This window comes from Pelobates fuscus, chromosome 5 (genome assembly GCF_036172605.1).
Source record: "Pelobates fuscus isolate aPelFus1 chromosome 5, aPelFus1.pri, whole genome shotgun sequence".
In the NCBI taxonomy this organism is placed as follows: Eukaryota; Metazoa; Chordata; class Amphibia; order Anura; family Pelobatidae; genus Pelobates; species Pelobates fuscus.
Window position 1 is genome coordinate 4122941 of NC_086321.1, and position 18581 is coordinate 4141521.

At 45.4% G+C, this 18581-nt stretch overlaps 1 protein-coding gene across 1 annotated transcript in view; it reads right to left on the reverse strand.

Annotated features, from left to right (window-relative positions):
- Positions 1-18581, reverse strand: part of TMEM8B (transmembrane protein 8B) — a 79024-nt gene that overhangs the window by 21798 nt on the left and 38645 nt on the right. The window contains exons 5-6 of the mRNA XM_063453536.1: positions 14069-14340; positions 13523-13875 (exon numbers count right to left, since the gene is read on the reverse strand). Of these exons, the coding sequence (XP_063309606.1) occupies positions 13523-13875; positions 14069-14340 (625 nt within the window). The remainder of the gene's footprint in view (positions 1-13522; positions 13876-14068; positions 14341-18581) is intronic.

Sequence of the window (18581 nt, forward strand, 5' to 3'; positions counted from 1 at the left end):
AGGACGACCTACTCCTGTAATAACATGTTCTGAACAGCTCCCACTACTCAGAGGGGAACAACCACAGGCAACTACGTGATACCGGATATCTACCTGATATTTACCAGATACCAGATATCTACCGGAAATAACCAACAGTCTGGTGTCCAGCTTCCTGTCAGACTGTTTACTGACCATAAAAATAGATCAAGGTAAATCAGATACTGACCACAAAGGTCACAGACTAAATTACAGAGCGAGGAAAAAACAAGTCTGAGTCACAGATGACAATACTTTCAAAACACCTATCTAATATACCAACTGGTCTCAGTGCTCGGTATCAGACAGGTTGGTATATCCTTATTAGTGACCATGTGATGTCAGGACTCTCCCAGTCTCTCTGTAATATACTGACTGGTCTCAGTGCTCGTTATCAGACAGGTCTGTATATCCTTATTAGTGACCATGTGATGTCAGGACTCTCCCAGTCTCTCTCTAATATACTGACTGGTCTCAGTGCTCGTTATCAGACAGGTCTGTATATCCTTATTAGTGACCATGTGATGTCAGGACTCTCCCAGTCTCTCTGTAATATACTGACTGGTCTCAGTGCTCGGTATCGGACAGGTCTGTATATCCCTGTTAGTGACCATGTGATGTCAGAACTCTCCCAGTCTCTCTGTAATATACTGACTGGTCTCAGTGCTCAGTATCAGACAGGTCTGTATATCCTTATTAGTGACCATGTGATGTCAGGACTCTCCCAGTCTCTCTGTAATATACTGAATGGTCTCAGTGCTCGGTATCAGACAGGTCTGTATATCCCTGTTAGTGACCATGTGATGTCAGAACTCTCCCAGTCTCTCTGTAATATACTGACTGGTCTCAGTGCTCGGTATCAGACAGGTCTGTATATCCTTATTAGTGACCATGTGATGTCAGAACTCTCCCAGTCTCTCTGTAATATACTGACTGGTCTCAGTGCTTGGTATCAGACAGGTCTGTATATCCCTGTTAGTGACCATGTGATGTCAGAACTCTCCCAGTCTCTCTGTAATATACTGACTGGTCTCAGTGCTCGGTATCAGACAGGTCTGTATATCCCTGTTAGTGACCATGTGATGTCAGAAGTCTCCCAGTCTCTCTGTAATATACTGACTGGTCTCAGTGCTCGGTATCAGACAGGTCTGTATATCCCTGTTAGTGACCATGTGATGTCAGAAGTCTCCCAGTCTCTCTGTAATATACTGACTGGTCTCAGTGCTCGGTATCAGACAGGTCTGTATATCCCTGTTAGTGACCATGTGATGTCAGAACTCTCCCAGTCTCTCTGTAAAATACTGACTGGTCTCAGTGCTCGGTATAAGACCAGCAGGCAGCATTCTATGTCAGAGAGTAGTAATATCCCAGTATGCAGCATTCTATGTCAGAGAGTAGTAATATCCCAGCATGCAGCATTCTATGTCAGAGAGTTGTAATATCCCAGTATGCAGCGCTGTATGTCAGAGAGTAGTAATATCCCAGTATGCAGCGCTGTATGTCAGAGAGTAGTTATATCCAAGCATGCAGCATTCTATGTCAGAGAGTAGTAATATCCCAGCATGCAGCATTCTACGTCAGAGAGTAGTAATATCCCAGCATGCAGCATTCTACGTCAAAGAGTAGTAATATCCCAGTTTGCAGCGCTGTATGTCAGCGAGTAGTAATATCCCAGCATGCAGAGCTGTATGGCAGCGAGTAGTAATATCCCACCATGCAGCGCTGTATGGCAGCTGTTAAGACACTCCCGGCATAAAGGAGTGAAACCGCAGTTTAGTAGAGCTTCCCCTTTCAGAGATACAGGCACGACTACTTTAGAACCCGAAACTCGCGAACTGGAATCAGGGGAATGCGCTTTTTTCCCAAACAGCATGCGTAGCAATACTCCAAACTCCCGAACGGTAATCCCAGGAATCGATGTTAACAGACGAACCAATACAGCATCCAAGCGGCTTACGTTCCCAGCAATCAGTCTCTATCCGTGTATAGTAAATCTCCCCAATCACGAGACCAAGCTCCGTATTGAGGGTAGAACAAGATCTGGCTTTAATGAGGGCTACCTGCAGGCCTCCCACTTGGTGGATACTCCCCTAGGGGACCAAATGGGAGACTGTAACAAAGGACAGACAGGTATCAGTTTAGGACATACAGTCACAATACATCCCCACAATGCATCCTGGCTTCCTCCCCTCTGCCCTGGAGATAATTGAGAAGTAATTCTATTATCTACCAGGACAAAGGCAAATCGCCATTATGCACGTGGGGACAACAGGATAGAAATTACTGTTAAAATGTACAGTGTTAAAACTGTTACAAGAAATATAGACGTGTAACATACCCACCGATAGCTCAGGTCTGAGCGCACATTATTAGACCCGTAGGCTGGTAGCTCAGCGGTGCTTGGAAGGAAAAGTGTCCGCTTTGGTGTACTGAAGCTGGGCAGAGCACCAGGGGAGCTCCATAACACCGGCATCGTGTGGTGGATATGTGTAACCGCGACCACCCAGTAACAGTCAAGTAAGCTGCGGTTAACCGCAGATACTGGGTGGTCAATTGACTGCACACGCCAGCTTCCCGGTGGTCGCGTAATCGGTAGTCATTCGGGAAACAATGCAGGGAAACAGGGGGACTGCACGGGCAAGAAATAACCAAACAAACAGACGAATGGAGGGACGAGAAACATAACCCAAAGACAGACGGTTCTGTCACAGCAGGGAGTAGTAATATCCCAGTATGCAGCACTGTATGTCAGAGAGTAGTAATATCCCAGCATGCAGCATTCTACATCAGAGAGTAGTAATATCCCAGTATGCAGCGCTGTATGTCAGCGGGTAGTAATATCCCAGCATGCAGCGCTGTATGGCAGCTGTTAAGACACTCCCGGCATAAAGGAGTGAAACCGCCGTTTAGTAGAGCTTCCCCTTTCAGAGATACAGGCACGACTACTTTAGAACTCGAAACTCGCGAACTGGAATCAGGGGAATGCGCCTATTTCCAGAACAGCATGCTTAGCAATACTCCAAACTCCCGAACGGTAATCCCACAAATCGATGTTAACAGACGAACCGATACAGCATCCAAGCGGCTTACGTTCCCAGCAATCAGTCTCAATCCGTGTATAGTAAATTCCCCCAATCACGAGACCAAGCTCCGTATTGAGGGTAGAACAAGATCTGGCTTTAATGAGGGCTACCTGCAGGTCTCCCACTTGGTGGATACTCCCCTAGGGGACCAAATGGGAGACTGTAACAAAGGACAGACAGGTATCAGTTTAGGACATACAGTCACAATACATCCCCACAATGCATCCTGGCTTCCTCCCCTCTGCCCTGGAGATAATTTAAAAGTAATTCAATTATCTACCAGGACAAAGGCAAATCGCAATTATGCACGTGGGGACAACAGTATAGAAATTACTGTTAAAATGTAAAGTGTTAAAACTGTTACAAGAAATATAGACATGTAACATACCCACCGACAGCTCAGGTCTGAGCGCACATTATTAGGTGAATGGCGCTCAGACCACACGAATACAGTTTAATCGCCATGGAGCCAAAGTCTTTAATTCCACAAACAGGCTCCATGGCATAGCTATCTGGGTCCCTTCACATAAATTGCAATATAAAACTCAAAGTCCCGAATACTTTGCCGTTCGGTTCACGAACGGAGCTGAAGACCCGTAGGCTGGTAGCTCAGCGGTGCTCGGAAGGAAAAGTGTCCACTTTGGTGTACTGAAGCTGGGCAGAGCACCAGGGGAGCTCCATAACACCGCCATCGTGTGGCGGATATGTGTAACCGCGACCACCCAGTAACAGTCAATTAAGCTGCGGTTAACCGCAGATACTGGGTGGTCAATTGACTGCACACGCCAGCTTCCCAGTGGTCGCGTAATCGGTAGTCATTCGGGAAACAATGCGGGGAAACAGGGGGACTGCACGGGCAAAGAAATAACCGAACAAACAGATGAATGGAGGGAGGAGAAACATAACCCAAAAACAGACGGTTCTGTCACAGCAGCGAGTAGTAATATCCCAGTATGCAGCTGTAACGAGAATATACCCCTACACGCAGGATCCAGCTAAACAGAAGGCAGAACAGAGGAGAGATACGTCTACCGGACCTTAGAATGGCCGGACTCGACGTATATAGGAGAAGTACAGAGTCAGGAACAATCCGAGGTCAAGGGCACAAAGAGACAGCGTAAACGAGGACAAGCCGGGGTCTGGTACACAGGAAACAGCAAGCCGGCAAACAGAACAGACAAGGATAAAGCGAAAACGAAGTCAGAATACAAAGCCAAGGTCAAGTACGGAGGAACACAACTGAACACAACAAGCGCTAAAGGGAACTGTAGCAGAAACCACGATAGGGCAAGGAACTAAGGGAAAAGGGTAAGTATAAATAGGTTCAAAACTAATGTGATTGGCTCCTGTCACTTCCACACCCCCAAAAGGTATGGGGTGTGTGGGATGACAGAGGCCAATGGGAGCCTTTTGGCAATTTAGGCTCCCACTGTCTCTTTAAGAGCGCGCCGAGACTCGCCGCGCGCTCTTAGATTCAGGCGGGACATGTGACCGCATCTCGCGGTCACTGCCCGCCTTCCTGTCTGAAGCGTCGGATGAGCCGCGCGCGGCTCGTGCAGCCGCATGACCGCGCGCGGCTTGAAGAGAGGACCGCGGCCGGCCCCTGGGAAAGGTGAGTAACGCTACAGTACCCCCCCCTGAGGACACGCCCTCCGGGCGGGCAGGACTAGGTCGGGCAGGAAAACGTGAATGGAAAGAACGCACAAGGCGGGGAGCATGAACAGCATCAGCAGAAATCCAACTGCGCTCCTCAGGCCCATAACCCTTCCAATGTACCAAGTACTGAAGCCGACCCCTAAGGAAACGAGAGTCAAGAACAGCAGACACTTTGAATTCCTCATGACCCTCCACAGAGACAGGAGGAGGAGGAGGAGCATGCCGGGTATAGCGGTTGCGCACGTAAGGCTTCAACAACGAGGTGTGAAAAACATTAGGTATGCGCAGATTCTTAGGCAGACCCAAGGCATAAGAAACGGGATTAACCTTATGTATAATACGATCAGGACCAATGAAGCGGGGAGCCAATTTCATAGAAGGCACCCGGAGGCGAATATTCCGCGTGGAAAGCAAAACTCTGTCCCCCACAACATAGGAAGGAGCCGCTCTGCGATGCTTGTCAGCCTGAGCCTTCTGGCGAGCAGCAGAGTCAACCAAAGAACGCTGAACCTGCTCCCAAGTATTACGCAAACCAGCCAAATGCTCATCCAGAACTGGCATGCCCTGTGAGGAGAATGCAGCCGGGAGAACAACGGGATGCTGGCCATAGACGACGTAAAAAGGGCTTTTGCCGGAAGAATCATGAGTGGCGTTATTCCGAGCAAATTCAGCCCAAGGAAGCAGGTCAGACCAATTGTCCTGATGGTGAGACACAAAACAACGGAGGTACTGCTCCAGAGACTGGTTGGCACGTTCAGCAGCTCCATTAAACTGGGGATGGTAAGCGGAAGAAAACGAGAGAGAAATACCCATTTCTGTACAAAAGGCTTTCCAGAACCTGGAAATAAATTGGCTACCCCTATCGGACACAATAGATAAGGGAATGCCATGTAACCGAAATACTTCTCTAGCGAAGATAAGGGCCAGTTCCTTGGATGTGGGCAACTTGCGAAGAGACACAAAGTGAGCCATTTTGGAAAACCGGCCAACTATCATCAGGATGACTGTTACCATTCGAAGGGGGTAATTCAACAATAAAATCCATAGATAGGTTGGACCAAGGTCTCTCGGGAACGGGTAACGGATGCAACAGCCCACAAGGAACTCTACGAGAGGATTTCATACAGGCACAAGTAGTACAAGCACTTATATAGTCAGTGACATCCTTTCGTAAGGAATCCCACCAAAAATACCGAGAAACAGCTGACACTGTTTTGGAAATACCAGGATGTCCAGCAGTTTTAGTATCGTGATACAGTGACAGAATATCCCGTCTCTCGGGAACGTCAACGAACAATTTATCATTAGGCCTCTCGCTAGGTGCCATGCTTTGTTTCGCTTGTATGGCCTGCAAGAGGGACGAGGAAATAGACAATACAGTAGTTGCTATTATCCTGTCTGGGGGAATGACAGGAGTAACATCAATCTCCTGTTTGTCAATCGTTTCAAACTGTCTGGACAGAGCGTCCGCTTTAGTGTTCCGATCACCTGGCCTATAGGTGATGTGGCGAAACCAACTTCGCCACTGTGAACTGGAGAAGCCTGGTTGTTAGCCTCCTGCCCTGTGACTATGGCCCTGCAAGTTAAACCTTTTATGTTCCCTGCAGAAAGGCATATTCGTGCCTTTCAGCCGGGGTGTTCGGTAGATTCCAGCTACCGAACAAACTACCGTATGAGGGACCACCTAGGAGCTGGAGTGTGCCGTCAATTAACCGCCCAGAAGCTGCGGTTAACCGCAGCTTAATTGATGAACGCTGGGTGGCCTTTGTTCGTTTGCCGACCACGAGGCGGCGGCCATTTTAATCGTGCGAAAGACCAGCGGTGTTCGGCGAGGATTCTATGGAACTATAAATGGACACTTATTTGCACGAACACCGCTGAGCCGTCCGTCTCCTGGTTCCTATTCGTGGGGATGTAGCCGAACAGCCGTTCACTCGGTATTTTATGTTTCATGTGAATTGTAGTAACCCAGATAGCTATGCCATGGAGCCTATTTGTGTGATTAAAGACTTTGGCTCCATGGCGATTAAACTGTATTCGTGTAGTCTGGGTGCCATTCACCTAATAATGTGCACCCAGACCTGAGCTATCTGGGGATATGTAACATGTCTGTGTTGGGTGTAATAAAAGTGACTTTATATATTTTAAAACATAATACTGCATTTAGGTCCCCACATGTGTAATGGAGTTTGGTCTCTGGCCTGGGAGATAATTGGATTACTTCTCCAATTATCTCCAGGGCAGAAGGGAGGAAACCAGGATGCATTGTGGGAATGTTTACTGCTGTGTGTCTGTAATTGGTTTATGTCTGTCCTTTGTTACAGTCTTCCATTTGGTCCCCTAGGGGAGTGTCCACCAGGTGGGAGACCTGCATAAATACTGGGCAGGTAGCCCTGAGTAAATGAGTTCCTGCTTAACCCTGAAGCTGAAGTGTTGTCTCGTTCTTGGGGGGGAATTTGACTGTATGCCGACTGCCAGGAGTGTAAGCTGTCCGTATTGCTTTTCCTGTTCGGCTGCTTCCAGGGTTCGTGTGTCTGCTGTTCGAGAGTTGGTGAATCCGTGCAATTTGGAAGTTCGGGAAATTGGTGCTTACAGTAGTTGCTGGTCTATCTAAAGGGGATTATCGCCTAAACTGGGTTTTATCCCCTTTTGAGCAAAACTGTCCGTTACAGGTGATTATATAATTGAAATGGGACAAGAACAGTGACCACCTAGCCTGCCTGGAAGACAATCTTTTAGCTTCGCTAAGGTAGGACAGGTTCTTATGATCCGTAAATATGAGGATGGGATCCTTAGTGCCTTCTAACAAATGTCTCCATTCTTTGAGTGCTAAAATGATAGCAAGGAGTTTGCGATTACCCACATCATAATTCTTCTCTGCTTTGGACATTTGTTTAGAAAAGAAGCCACAAGGATGCAATGGCTTTTCAGGAGACTCTCTTTGAGATAAAACAGCACCTACCCCGATATCTGAAGCATCAACTTCAAGTATATAGGGCAATGAGGGGACAGGATGCTGTAAAATAGGTGCAGAGGCGAACGTAGTCTTAAGGAAGTCAAAAGCTTGAAGTGCCTTGGTAGACCAGACACGAGTATTGCCATCCTTTTTTGTCATACGAGTAATAGGTGCTACAATAGACGAAAAACCTTTGATAAAACGTCTATAATAATTAGAGAAACCCAGAAAACGCCGGATGGCTTTTGGACCTTGCGGCAGAGGCCATTCTATGACAGCAGCGAGCTTCCGGGGATCCATACGAAAACCCTTAGCGGAAATCAAATACCCCAAAAACTGGACTTCGGATTGGTCGAATAGACATTTTTCTAATTTACAATAAAGACCATTAGCAAGAAGGGTCTTCAGAACGGTCGTAACATGTCTGTGATGAGTGTGTAAGTCTGTAGAATATATTAAAATGTCGTCCAAGTACACAATAACAAATGAGTGAATAAAGTCTCTTAAGACATCATTAATAAATTCTTGGAATACTGCTGGGGCATTGCAAAGCCCAAATGGCATGACTGTATACTCATAATGACCTGACCTAGTGTTGAAGGCTGTCTTCCATTCGTGGTCCTTTTTTATACGTATCAAATTGTATGCTCCTCTAAGATCTAATTTGGTGAATACCGTAGCTCGTTTGAGCCTGTCAAACAATTCTGTTATTAATGGTATAGGGTAAGCATTTTTGATGGTGATTTTATTAAGACCTCTATAATCAATGCATGGTCTTAAATCACCTTCTTTCTTCGATACAAAGAAGAACCCCGCTCCAGCCGGAGAAGAGGATCTCCTAATAAATCCCTTGTCTAATGATTCTTTAATATATTCCTCCATGACACGGTTTTCTTGAACCGATAAGGGGTACACCCTGCCCTTTGGAGGTATAGTGCCAGGCAACAAGTCAATAGCACAATCGTAGGGTCTGTGAGGCGGTAATTTGTCAGCCTCTCTTTTATCAAAGACAGTCTTTAAAGATAAATACTGAGAGGGTATAGCCGTAGACAAAGGAGGAGTGGTAGGAACATTAATAGAATTCACAGGCGTGACTTCAATAGTACATGACTCATGGCAGGCCTCACTCCATGATTTTATCTGCCCTGTCTCCCAGTCAAAAATGGGATTGTGGGCACGTAACCATGGATACCCTAACTGTGAAGAGGGAGAGGTGATGACCTGGAACCGAATGGTTTCATAGTGTAAAACCCCTGTGTACATGTGTAACGGTGCAGTCTCATGAGTAACAACTGGAGATATCAATGGTCTACCATCTATGGCCTCAACGGCCAAGGGTATCTCCTTCTCCCTGATGGGAATGTTGTTTTTCTTTACAAAACCAGAGTCTATAAAATTCTCAGCTGCCCCAGAGTCAACCAAGGCGTATATATTTTCAACTATACAACTCTCTCCCATATGTAAAGAAACAGGGAGAAGCAGTCGGTTAGGAGGCAATGTAGGAGACTTAGAAATCACACCCAAGGCCAGTCCCCTATAAGGTCTTAGGTGCGAGAGTTTTCCGGGAGCAAAGGACATTCCTTTACCATATGGTCTCTCCTACCACAATATAGGCAGAGTCCCTCCCTTCTCCTATGTAATTTTTCATTATCAGAGAGTTTGGCAACCCCTAATTGCATAGGTTCCTCTTCAGATACTTTAACACTCTCTGGTGTATTAACGCTGGGGTGAAAAGGTGTAACAAAACGTCTATTTCTGTTCTTGGTATAGAGCCTGTCACGAATCCAATTATCTATATCAATGAGGTAGTCAATAAGGTCCTCTAAAGCAACAGGAAGCTGCTACCTCATCCAATATAGAGTCTGATAAGCCTTCCATGAAGGCAGTAGTTAACCGATTGTTGGTCCAATATACCTGTGAGGCAAGAGTACGAAACTGAATAGCGTAATCAGCCACAGACCTAGAACCCTGTTTAACTCTCATTAATGCTCTTGCGGCATTTTTAGACCTTTTCATAGTGTCAAAAGTTCTGCGAAATGCTGTAAGAAAACTGTGAAAGTCATGCACCATAGGTCCATTAGTTTCCCAAATAGGATTTGCCCATTCAAGTGCTTTGTCGGTAAGTTGGTGCATAAAGAACCCAACCGTAGACCTCTCTGTGGGAAATGAACGTGGATACATCTCAAAGTGAAACTCTATTTGGTTAATGAACCCTCTGCATGTCTTAGAATCCCATCCATACCTAGGAGGAGGTGTTAAATGGGCCGTAGCATTAGGCACAGTCGATACTTCAGGAAGAAGGGGTGTAGGAGGGTTAGGTGTGGTTGCTGGAATGGTTCTAGCTAAGAGCGTCTGGAGAGCCTGGGCTATCTGATCCATTCGGTGATCCTGCTCTACAAATCTAGCCTCATGAGACGCCATCTGTTGAGCTAAATCTGCGGGGTCCATGGCCCTATCGTAATGTAACGAGAATATACCCCTACACGCAGGATCCAGCTAAACAAAAGGCAGAACAGAGGAGAGATACGTATACCGGACCTTAGAATAGCCGGACTCGACGTATATAGGAGAAGTAGAGAGTCAGGAACAATCCGAGGTCAAGGGCACAAAGAGACAGCGTAAACGAGGACAAGCCGGGGTCTGGTACACAGGAAACAGCAAGCCGGCAAACAGAACAGACAAGGATAAAGCGAAAACGAAGTCAGAATACAAAGCCAAGGTCAAGTACGGAGGAACACAACTGAACACAACAAGCGCTAAAGGGAACTGTAGCAGAAACCACGATAGGGCAAGGAACTAAGGGAAAAGGGTAAGTATAAATAGGTTCAAAACTAATGTGATTGGCTCCTGTCACTTCCACACCCCCAAAAGGTATGGGGTGTGTGGGATGACAGAGGCCAATGGGAGCCTTTTGGCAATTTAGGCTCCCACTGTCTCTTTAAGAGCGCGCCTAAGACTCGCGGCGCGCTCTTAGATTCAGGCGGGACATGTGACCGCATCTCGCGGTCACTGCCCGCCTTCCTGTCTGAAGCGTCGGATGAGCCGCACGCGGCTCGTGCAGCTGCAGGACCGTGCGCGGCTTGAAGAGAGGACCGCGGCCGGCCCCTGGGAAAGGTGAGTAATGCTACAGCAGCACTGTATGTCAGAGAGTAGTAATATCCCAGTATGGCGCGCTGTATGTCAGCGAATAGTAATATCCAAGCATGCGGCACTGTATGTCAGAGAGTAGTAATATCTCAGCATGCAGAACTGTATGTCAGAGAGTAGTAATATCTCAGCATGCAGCACTGTATGTCAGAGAGTAGTAATATCCAAGCATGCGGCACTGTATGTCAGAGAGTAGTAATATCTCAGCATGCAGCACTGTATGTCAGAGAGTAGTAATATCTCAGCATGCAGCACTGTATGTCAGAGAGTAATATTCCAGCATGCAGCACTGTATGTCAGAGAGTAGTAATATTCCAGCATGCAGCACTGTATGTCAGAGAGTAGTTATATCCTAGCATGCAGCACTGTATGTCAGAGAGTAGTTATATCCCAGCATGCAGCACTGTATGTCAGAGAGTAGTAATATCTCAGCATGCAGCACTGTATATCAGAGAGTAGTTATATCCCAGCATGCAGCACTGTATGTCAGAGAGTAGTAATATCTCAGCATGCAGCACTGTATGTCAGAGAGTAGTTATATCCCAGCACGCAGCATTTTATGTCAGAGAGTAGTTATATCCCAGCATGCAGCATTCTATGTCAGAGAGTAGTAATATCTCAGCATGCAGCACTGTATGTCAGAGTAGTTATATCCCAGCATGCAGCACTGTATGTCAGATAGTAATATCTCATCATGCAGCACTGTATGTCAGAGAGTAGTTATATCCCAGCACCCAGCATTTTATGTCAGAGTAGTTATATCCCAGCATGCAGCACTGTATGTCAGAGAGTAGTAATATCCCAGCATGCAGCATTCTATGTCAGAGAGTAGTTATATCCCAGCATGCAGCATTCTATGTCAGAGAGTAGTTATATCCCAGCACGCAGCATTTTATGTCAGAGTAGTTATATCCCAGCATGCAGCACTGTATGTCAGAGAGTAGTAATATCTCAGCATGCAGCACTGTATGTCAGAGAGTAGTAATATCCCAGCATGCAGCACTGTATGTCAGAGAGTAGTAATATCTCAGCATGCAGCACTGTATGTCAGAGAGTAGTTATATCCCAGTATGCAGCATTCTATGTCAGAGAGTAGTTATATCCCAGCATGCAGCACTGTATGTCAGAGAGTAGTAATATCTCAGCATGCAGCACTGTATGTCAGAGAGTAGTTATATCCCAGCATGCAGCATTCTATGTCAGAGAGTAGTTATATCCCAGCATGCAGCACTGTATGTCAGAGAGTAGTAATATCTCAACATGCAGCACTGTATGTCAGAGAGTAGAAATATCTCAGCATGCAGCACTGTATGTCAGAGAGTAGTAATATCTCAGCATGCAGCACTGTATGTCAGAGAGTAGTAATATCTCAGCATGCAGCACTCTATGTCAGAGAGTAGTAATATCTCAGCATGCAGCACTCTATGTCAGAGAGTAGTTATATCCCAGCATGCAGCATTCTATGTCAGAGAGTAGTTATATCCCAGCATGCAGCACTGTATGTCAGAGAGTAGTAATATCTCAGCATGCAGCACTGTATGTCAGAGAGTAGTTATATCCCAGCATGCAGCATTCTATGTCAGAGAGTAGTTATATCCCAGCATGCAGCATTCTATGTCAGAGAGTAGTTATATCCCAGCATGCAGCACTGTATGTCAGAGAGTAGTAATATCTCAGCATGCAGCACTGTATGTCAGAGAGTAGTAATATCCCAGCATGCAGCATTCTGTCAGAGAGTAGTAATATCCCAGCATGCAGCACTGTATGTCAGAGAGTAGTTATATCCCAGCATGCAGCATTCTATGTCAGAGAGTAGTTATATCCCAGCATGCAGCACTGTATGTCAGAGAGTAGTAATATCTCAGCATGCAGCCCTGTATGTCAGAGAGTAGTTATATCCCAGCATGCAGCATTCTATGTCAGAGAGTAGTAATATTCCAGCATGCAGCACTGTATGTCAGAGAGTAGTAATATTCCAGCATGCAGCACTGTATGTCAGAGTAGTAATATCCCAGCATGCAGCACTGTATGTCAGAGAGTAGTTATATCCCAGCATGCAGCATTTTATGTCAGAGAGTAGTTATATCCCAGCATGCAGCACTGTATGTCAGAGAGTAGTAATATCTCAGCATGCAGCACTGTATGTCAGAGAGTAGTAATATCCCAGCATGCAGCATTCTATGTCAGAGAGTAGTTATATCCCAGCATGCAGCATTCTATGTCAGAGAGTAGTAATATTCCAGCATGCAGCACTGTATGTCAGAGAGTAGTAATATTCCAGCATGCAGCACTGTATGTCAGAGTAGTAATATCCCAGCATGCAGCACTGTATGTCAGAGAGTAGTTATATCCCAGCATGCAGCATTTTATGTCAGAGAGTAGTTATATCCCAGCATGCAGCGCTGTATGGCAGAGAGTAGTTATATCCAAGCATGCAGCATTTTATGTCAGAGAGTAGTAATATCCCAGCATGCAGCGCTGTATGGCAGAGAGTAGTTATATCCAAGCATGCAGCATTTTATGTTAGAGAGTAGTTATATCCCAGCATGCAGCGCTGTATGGCAGAGAGTAGTTATATCCAAGCATGCAGCATTTTATGTCAGAGAGTAGTTATATCCCAGCATGCAGCGCTGTATGGCAGAAAGTAGCATGCAGCACTCACTATGTTGAGTCGGATCTCCATGTTCAGTACTCCCCCACTATCCAGAACTGGCAGGAGATTGATGCTGAAGACAGCTGGACGGTCGGGGGGAACAGACACATTAGGGCCAAAAAATATGTAGAAATGGACGGAGAACGTGTCCAGCTCATTTCTCAGTGTGGGTCGTATTGGCCAGCAGGATGGCAGAAGGACTGTGCTGCTCAGCCAGGACATGTTACCAGTTAGGAGAGTGACTCCTGCAGACGGAAGGCCATCTAACGCCGACAAGCCACCAGCAGCACCGAACGATTGTGGCATGTTAAGAGCGGAGCTGGGCCCAGCAGGGGCTCGAGACAGACCAGGACGGGAACAGTCTGCAGGGAGAAAGGGTGTTAATACACCACTACACACAAAATTACACACAGAACCACAACACTGACACAAGACCTCAAAAATAAGCACACACTCAACACATCAAACTAACCCTCTACTTTACCACGACAGCAATACCTTAACACTGAAACTCAGCATTGCATGCAATACACAAACCAAACTAAAAGCACAAACCTTGCAGTTGCGTAGTGAGTTGAAAGTATATGGCAGTCCCTGCAGAGCCAGTTCTTTCCACTAGGACATAGTACCAGTGCTGCCACAACGGTAGGGACATAACAAGCTGGCATCCAGAGGAAGCAGGGCAGTCCTGGCTGGAGGAATTATGTAGAGGGGGAGCTTTGGCACGTAGTCTCAAGAGAAGGGGGCAGCTCTCAGTCAGGCGTAGCCCAATTCGACAGCCCAGAAGGTGAACACGCAATGTAGAGGTGAATTGCGGAACAAAGACCCTGAAAAGGCAGAGCAAAATGGAGAAAATTCCCAGTAAATATCACAGAACCATCGGTTTCCACCAACGTGCTTGGCTTGTAAATATTACAGACCCTACCTTTCACATGTCCCATATTTCCTTCCCTTTATACAAAATCATTTATATACTTAATCATGCTCTCACACTCAAAAATAACTCTCCAAGACAAGTTCTAAGTGGTAAACAGCAGCAGATCCACCATACGAACATGTCTCTTAGATTGGCCAAGGCTTCCCCAAGAAGTAGAAGTAGCAGAGCATTAGTAACAGAGAACAGCATTCTAGGACCTGCTAAAACGCCAAAAACCCCTTGTAGGTACGATAAATGTACAAGTTGAGTACATGTATAACAAAATCCAAAACAACCTTGGGATTCACGTCCAGAGAGATTTAATCACTGCTCAATAAACTGGCATAAATCAAGCCTGCAAACCACAGCTCATTGGTAGCTACCCTTTGTGTTTGCCAAAGCTAGCCAGGTTTGTGTCCTGCACCCCAGAGGAGACTGGCTCACAAGCCATGGCTAATGACATATGTCCTCATGTTGGAGATGATGCACCAAATCTGGGGTCTAGAGAGGCATGCTGCAGGACCCACACGAAGAGACCAGGTTATCCAGAACAAGTAGTTATTACTGAACTTTTAAAAGACAAGACTCGGGACTTTAAAAAGCAGTGTTACAGTAGCTCTAAGCCAGGTTTAATTTACTAGGCAAGCGAGAAAGAGCACCAGAACAAATATGGGGATAGTTAGAACTATGAAGCTGAATACGGTACAAGCTTGCAGAATTTGTTAGTGCTTTATAAATAATAATAATAATAATAATGGACGCCGGCTGCTGTTTTCCCGCAGGGTTAAGTAATCCTTCCTCTGGACAGGTTAAAAGTCATGCAAACAGGCGTGTATCGTCACACACGTTTTGGAATCGCATGACCCGTGTTAGCCAAGCTATTAAACCTCCGGTTACAGTTTTTCATTGCCCTGTTGTGGTTCCTACTAGCTGGTTTTCCGAGTGCACACTATTTGTATTGGTCTTCTGGTTTTTGATCTTGATTTGTTTCTGACTATCCGTATTTCTGGAATCCTTGACCTTTTGGCTTGGTCTGTGTTCCTGACCTCAGCTTTGTTATGGACTATTCTCTCAATGTTAAATCCGGACATTCTAAGGCTCAGTAATACGTTTATTTATATTTGTATTGTCTGAATTTAACTTTGTTCTGCATGTTGGGCCACAGTATCATCCTGACAATCCAGGAGACTTGGCAAACATACAGTGACAAACCATCAAATAGATCAAGCTTCAATAAAGCCATTCTCAGTGGAGAACATGGTCTCATTTGAAGATTGCGTACAGCTTATGCCTCTGGAACATTTTTTGCAAAACAACCTGTTAGAGAATGATTGAGAAATAAGAAATCCTACAAAGCTTAAAGGGACACTATAGTCACTAAAAGAACTACAGATTATTGTATTTGTTCTGGTGAGTATAATCATATTGCAGTAAACTGTTTAATCAGAGAAAATTCAGTGTTTACATTACAGTCTAGGAATAACTCCACTGTCCACTCCTCAGATGGCTGCTATAGGTGCTTCCTGGGGCAGTGCTGCACAGTGTGACTGACATTCAGTGTCTCCACCCTCTGCATGCAGACACTGAACTGCCCTCATAGAGATGCATTGTTTCAATCAATGCTGATTGGCCACTGCTATGTTTGACTTGTGCTGGCTCTGACCCTGATCTGCCTCCTTGACTGTCTCCTATGGTAAAACATTGTGATTTGCTGAAATAATCACTTCTGATGATGTCAGTCAAGCAGGCAGATCAGGACCAGAGCCAGCACCAGCAGACTGGAATAAATGTAAAATTTTACTATATTTAGAAGGCAAGGGGGACTAGATGGTGGTTTTTACAGTGTATGGTCAGGAATACATGTTTGTGTTCCTGACCCTATAGTGTTCTTTTAAGGAAAATACTCAGGTGTCAGGAAGCCTACGGCACTTTGACTGGCTCTGGTGGAACGTTAACCCCCGTTTCCCCACATTGTGGCTCTGAGTTCTGCTCACTGGGCCACCCTGAAGCCTGCTCTCCTGAGAGGATTCCAGAAGGTTGCAAATTTACTGTTTGTATTGCAGAGCACCTTTGGGTGGAACTGGAACCTTTCAGTGTTAATCACTCCCAGCAAGTAGAATCAATTAGTCAGAACCTTATTTAAAGACAGATCTGGCTCATCAAGGCCCTTTAGCAGTTGCAGAATCCTTAATGATATTTTGCCTGTTCTTGGAGTCTGCTACTTTTGACCTGGCTTGCCTTGACTACACTTCTGCTTTGTGTACAGAATCGGCCTGTTCACTTTTCAGTCTGCCTCAGGTTCCCGTTTTCTGGCTTGTCTACCTGGCCCATGTACCAGTCCCTGGCTTGTTTAATGTCATTACTCTTCTCCTGACACTTGCCTGTCTCCACTACGTTTTGGTTTCAGTGTTCCTGTTACATGTCCATGTCTGAAACCCTGTATTTTGTTCCTCTCCTGGTCTGTAGCCTTCTCTTAGTCTAGTCCTAGTAATACTAGAAACTGCATGAAACCATTTCAGTATACCTGCATGGGCATTAGCGTACTTGTGTAGCTGCTCCTTTCAAATACTTTGGGCCACTCTAACCTTTGTTAAAGGTGCATTGCACCATAACTTAATTGAAATGAATTCAGTTGAGTTTCTGAAAGCTTGGAGTGCCGCCTGGCATGGGCGCCACTGATTTGTTAGAGCGGTCAGCTGACTGGTATAGGCAATCAGCGGTGCCCCTGCACAGTGGCACTCCGCACTTCCAAAAACTCAACTGATGAAGCCATATGCCACTGGGGAATAGGAGATTTCAGATACGATGAGATTTGCATAAAATGTTTCTGTTTAACCCCTCAGGTAAGAAAGTACTTTATTTAAGTGAAGTTGTAATGGTGTCCATACAGTTCCTTTAATTTACATTGCATTGTTACCGGTGAGAGATGAACATCACATTGCCAGCAGGTAATGAAAAGCCCATTGAGATTTAATTTCTGGTACAACTAATGGTTTCACGTTATGGTACAGGTCAAATTGTGAAGATTTCTCGGTCATCCAGGTGTCCAACACCCATGACCCAGAGGCATATTATCACCAACTAATGTATAGAGTAGACAGGTGATATGGAGGGCCAGGCAGGGTAAACCTTTCCTCAATCTCCGAATTAAAAGAAAACCATGCAAAAAGTCTACTGTGGATCTATGGCAGCAAGAACCACAGCCCAGCTAGTTTGGCTCATGTATCAACTGTGATTCTGAAAGAGGAGCACCAAGACACCTTTCATAACACCCTGCCCAGAGAAGTACATCACCGAGAAACAGGGTCAATGAAACGGCAAAGTACAGGAGCAAAGAGGAGTGCAAAACTATGGTAAAAATTTGGGGACCTGATGAAAAGTGGCTAATTGGTAATAATGGTTATATAAAAAGATAATGATTGCGATGGACATTTATTTGGATATAGGCATCTCTCCAATCTGCAGTGGTCACACACTGACCAATTCATTACAAACATCTTAAAAGTGAACACGCAGAAACATATGCCCTCATTAAATTGTGTTGTCCCGTTCCAGGAAGAGAGGCCCTAGCGTTAAAAGGAATGAGACCAAATGTCAACTATTAACCTGAAAATATCTAATTCAGAAGCAAAAGCTCCTAACAGGGGGAAGCCTTCACAATCCTGGAAAACCCAAACTTTTCTTTTGCAGATACTTCCTACTCATAACTCTCCCAGGAGAATCCTATTATTACCCATAACTCTCCCTGGAGGATCCTATTATTATCCATAACTCTCCCTGGAGGATCCTATTATTACCCATAACTCTCCCTGAAAGATCCTATTATTACCCATAACTCTCCCTGGAGGATCCTATTATTACCCATAACTCTCCCTGGAGAATCCTATTATTACCCATAACTCTCCCTGGAGGATCCTATTATTACCCATAACTCTCCCTGGAGGATCCTATTATTACCCATAATCTCCCTGGAGGATCCTATTACCCATAACTCTCCCTGGAGAATACTATTATTACCCATAACTCTCCCTGGAGAATACTATTATTACCCATAACTCTCCCTGGAGGATCCTATTACCCATAACTCTCCCTGGAGGATACTATTATTACCCATAACTCTCCCTGGAGAATACCATTATTACCCATAACTCT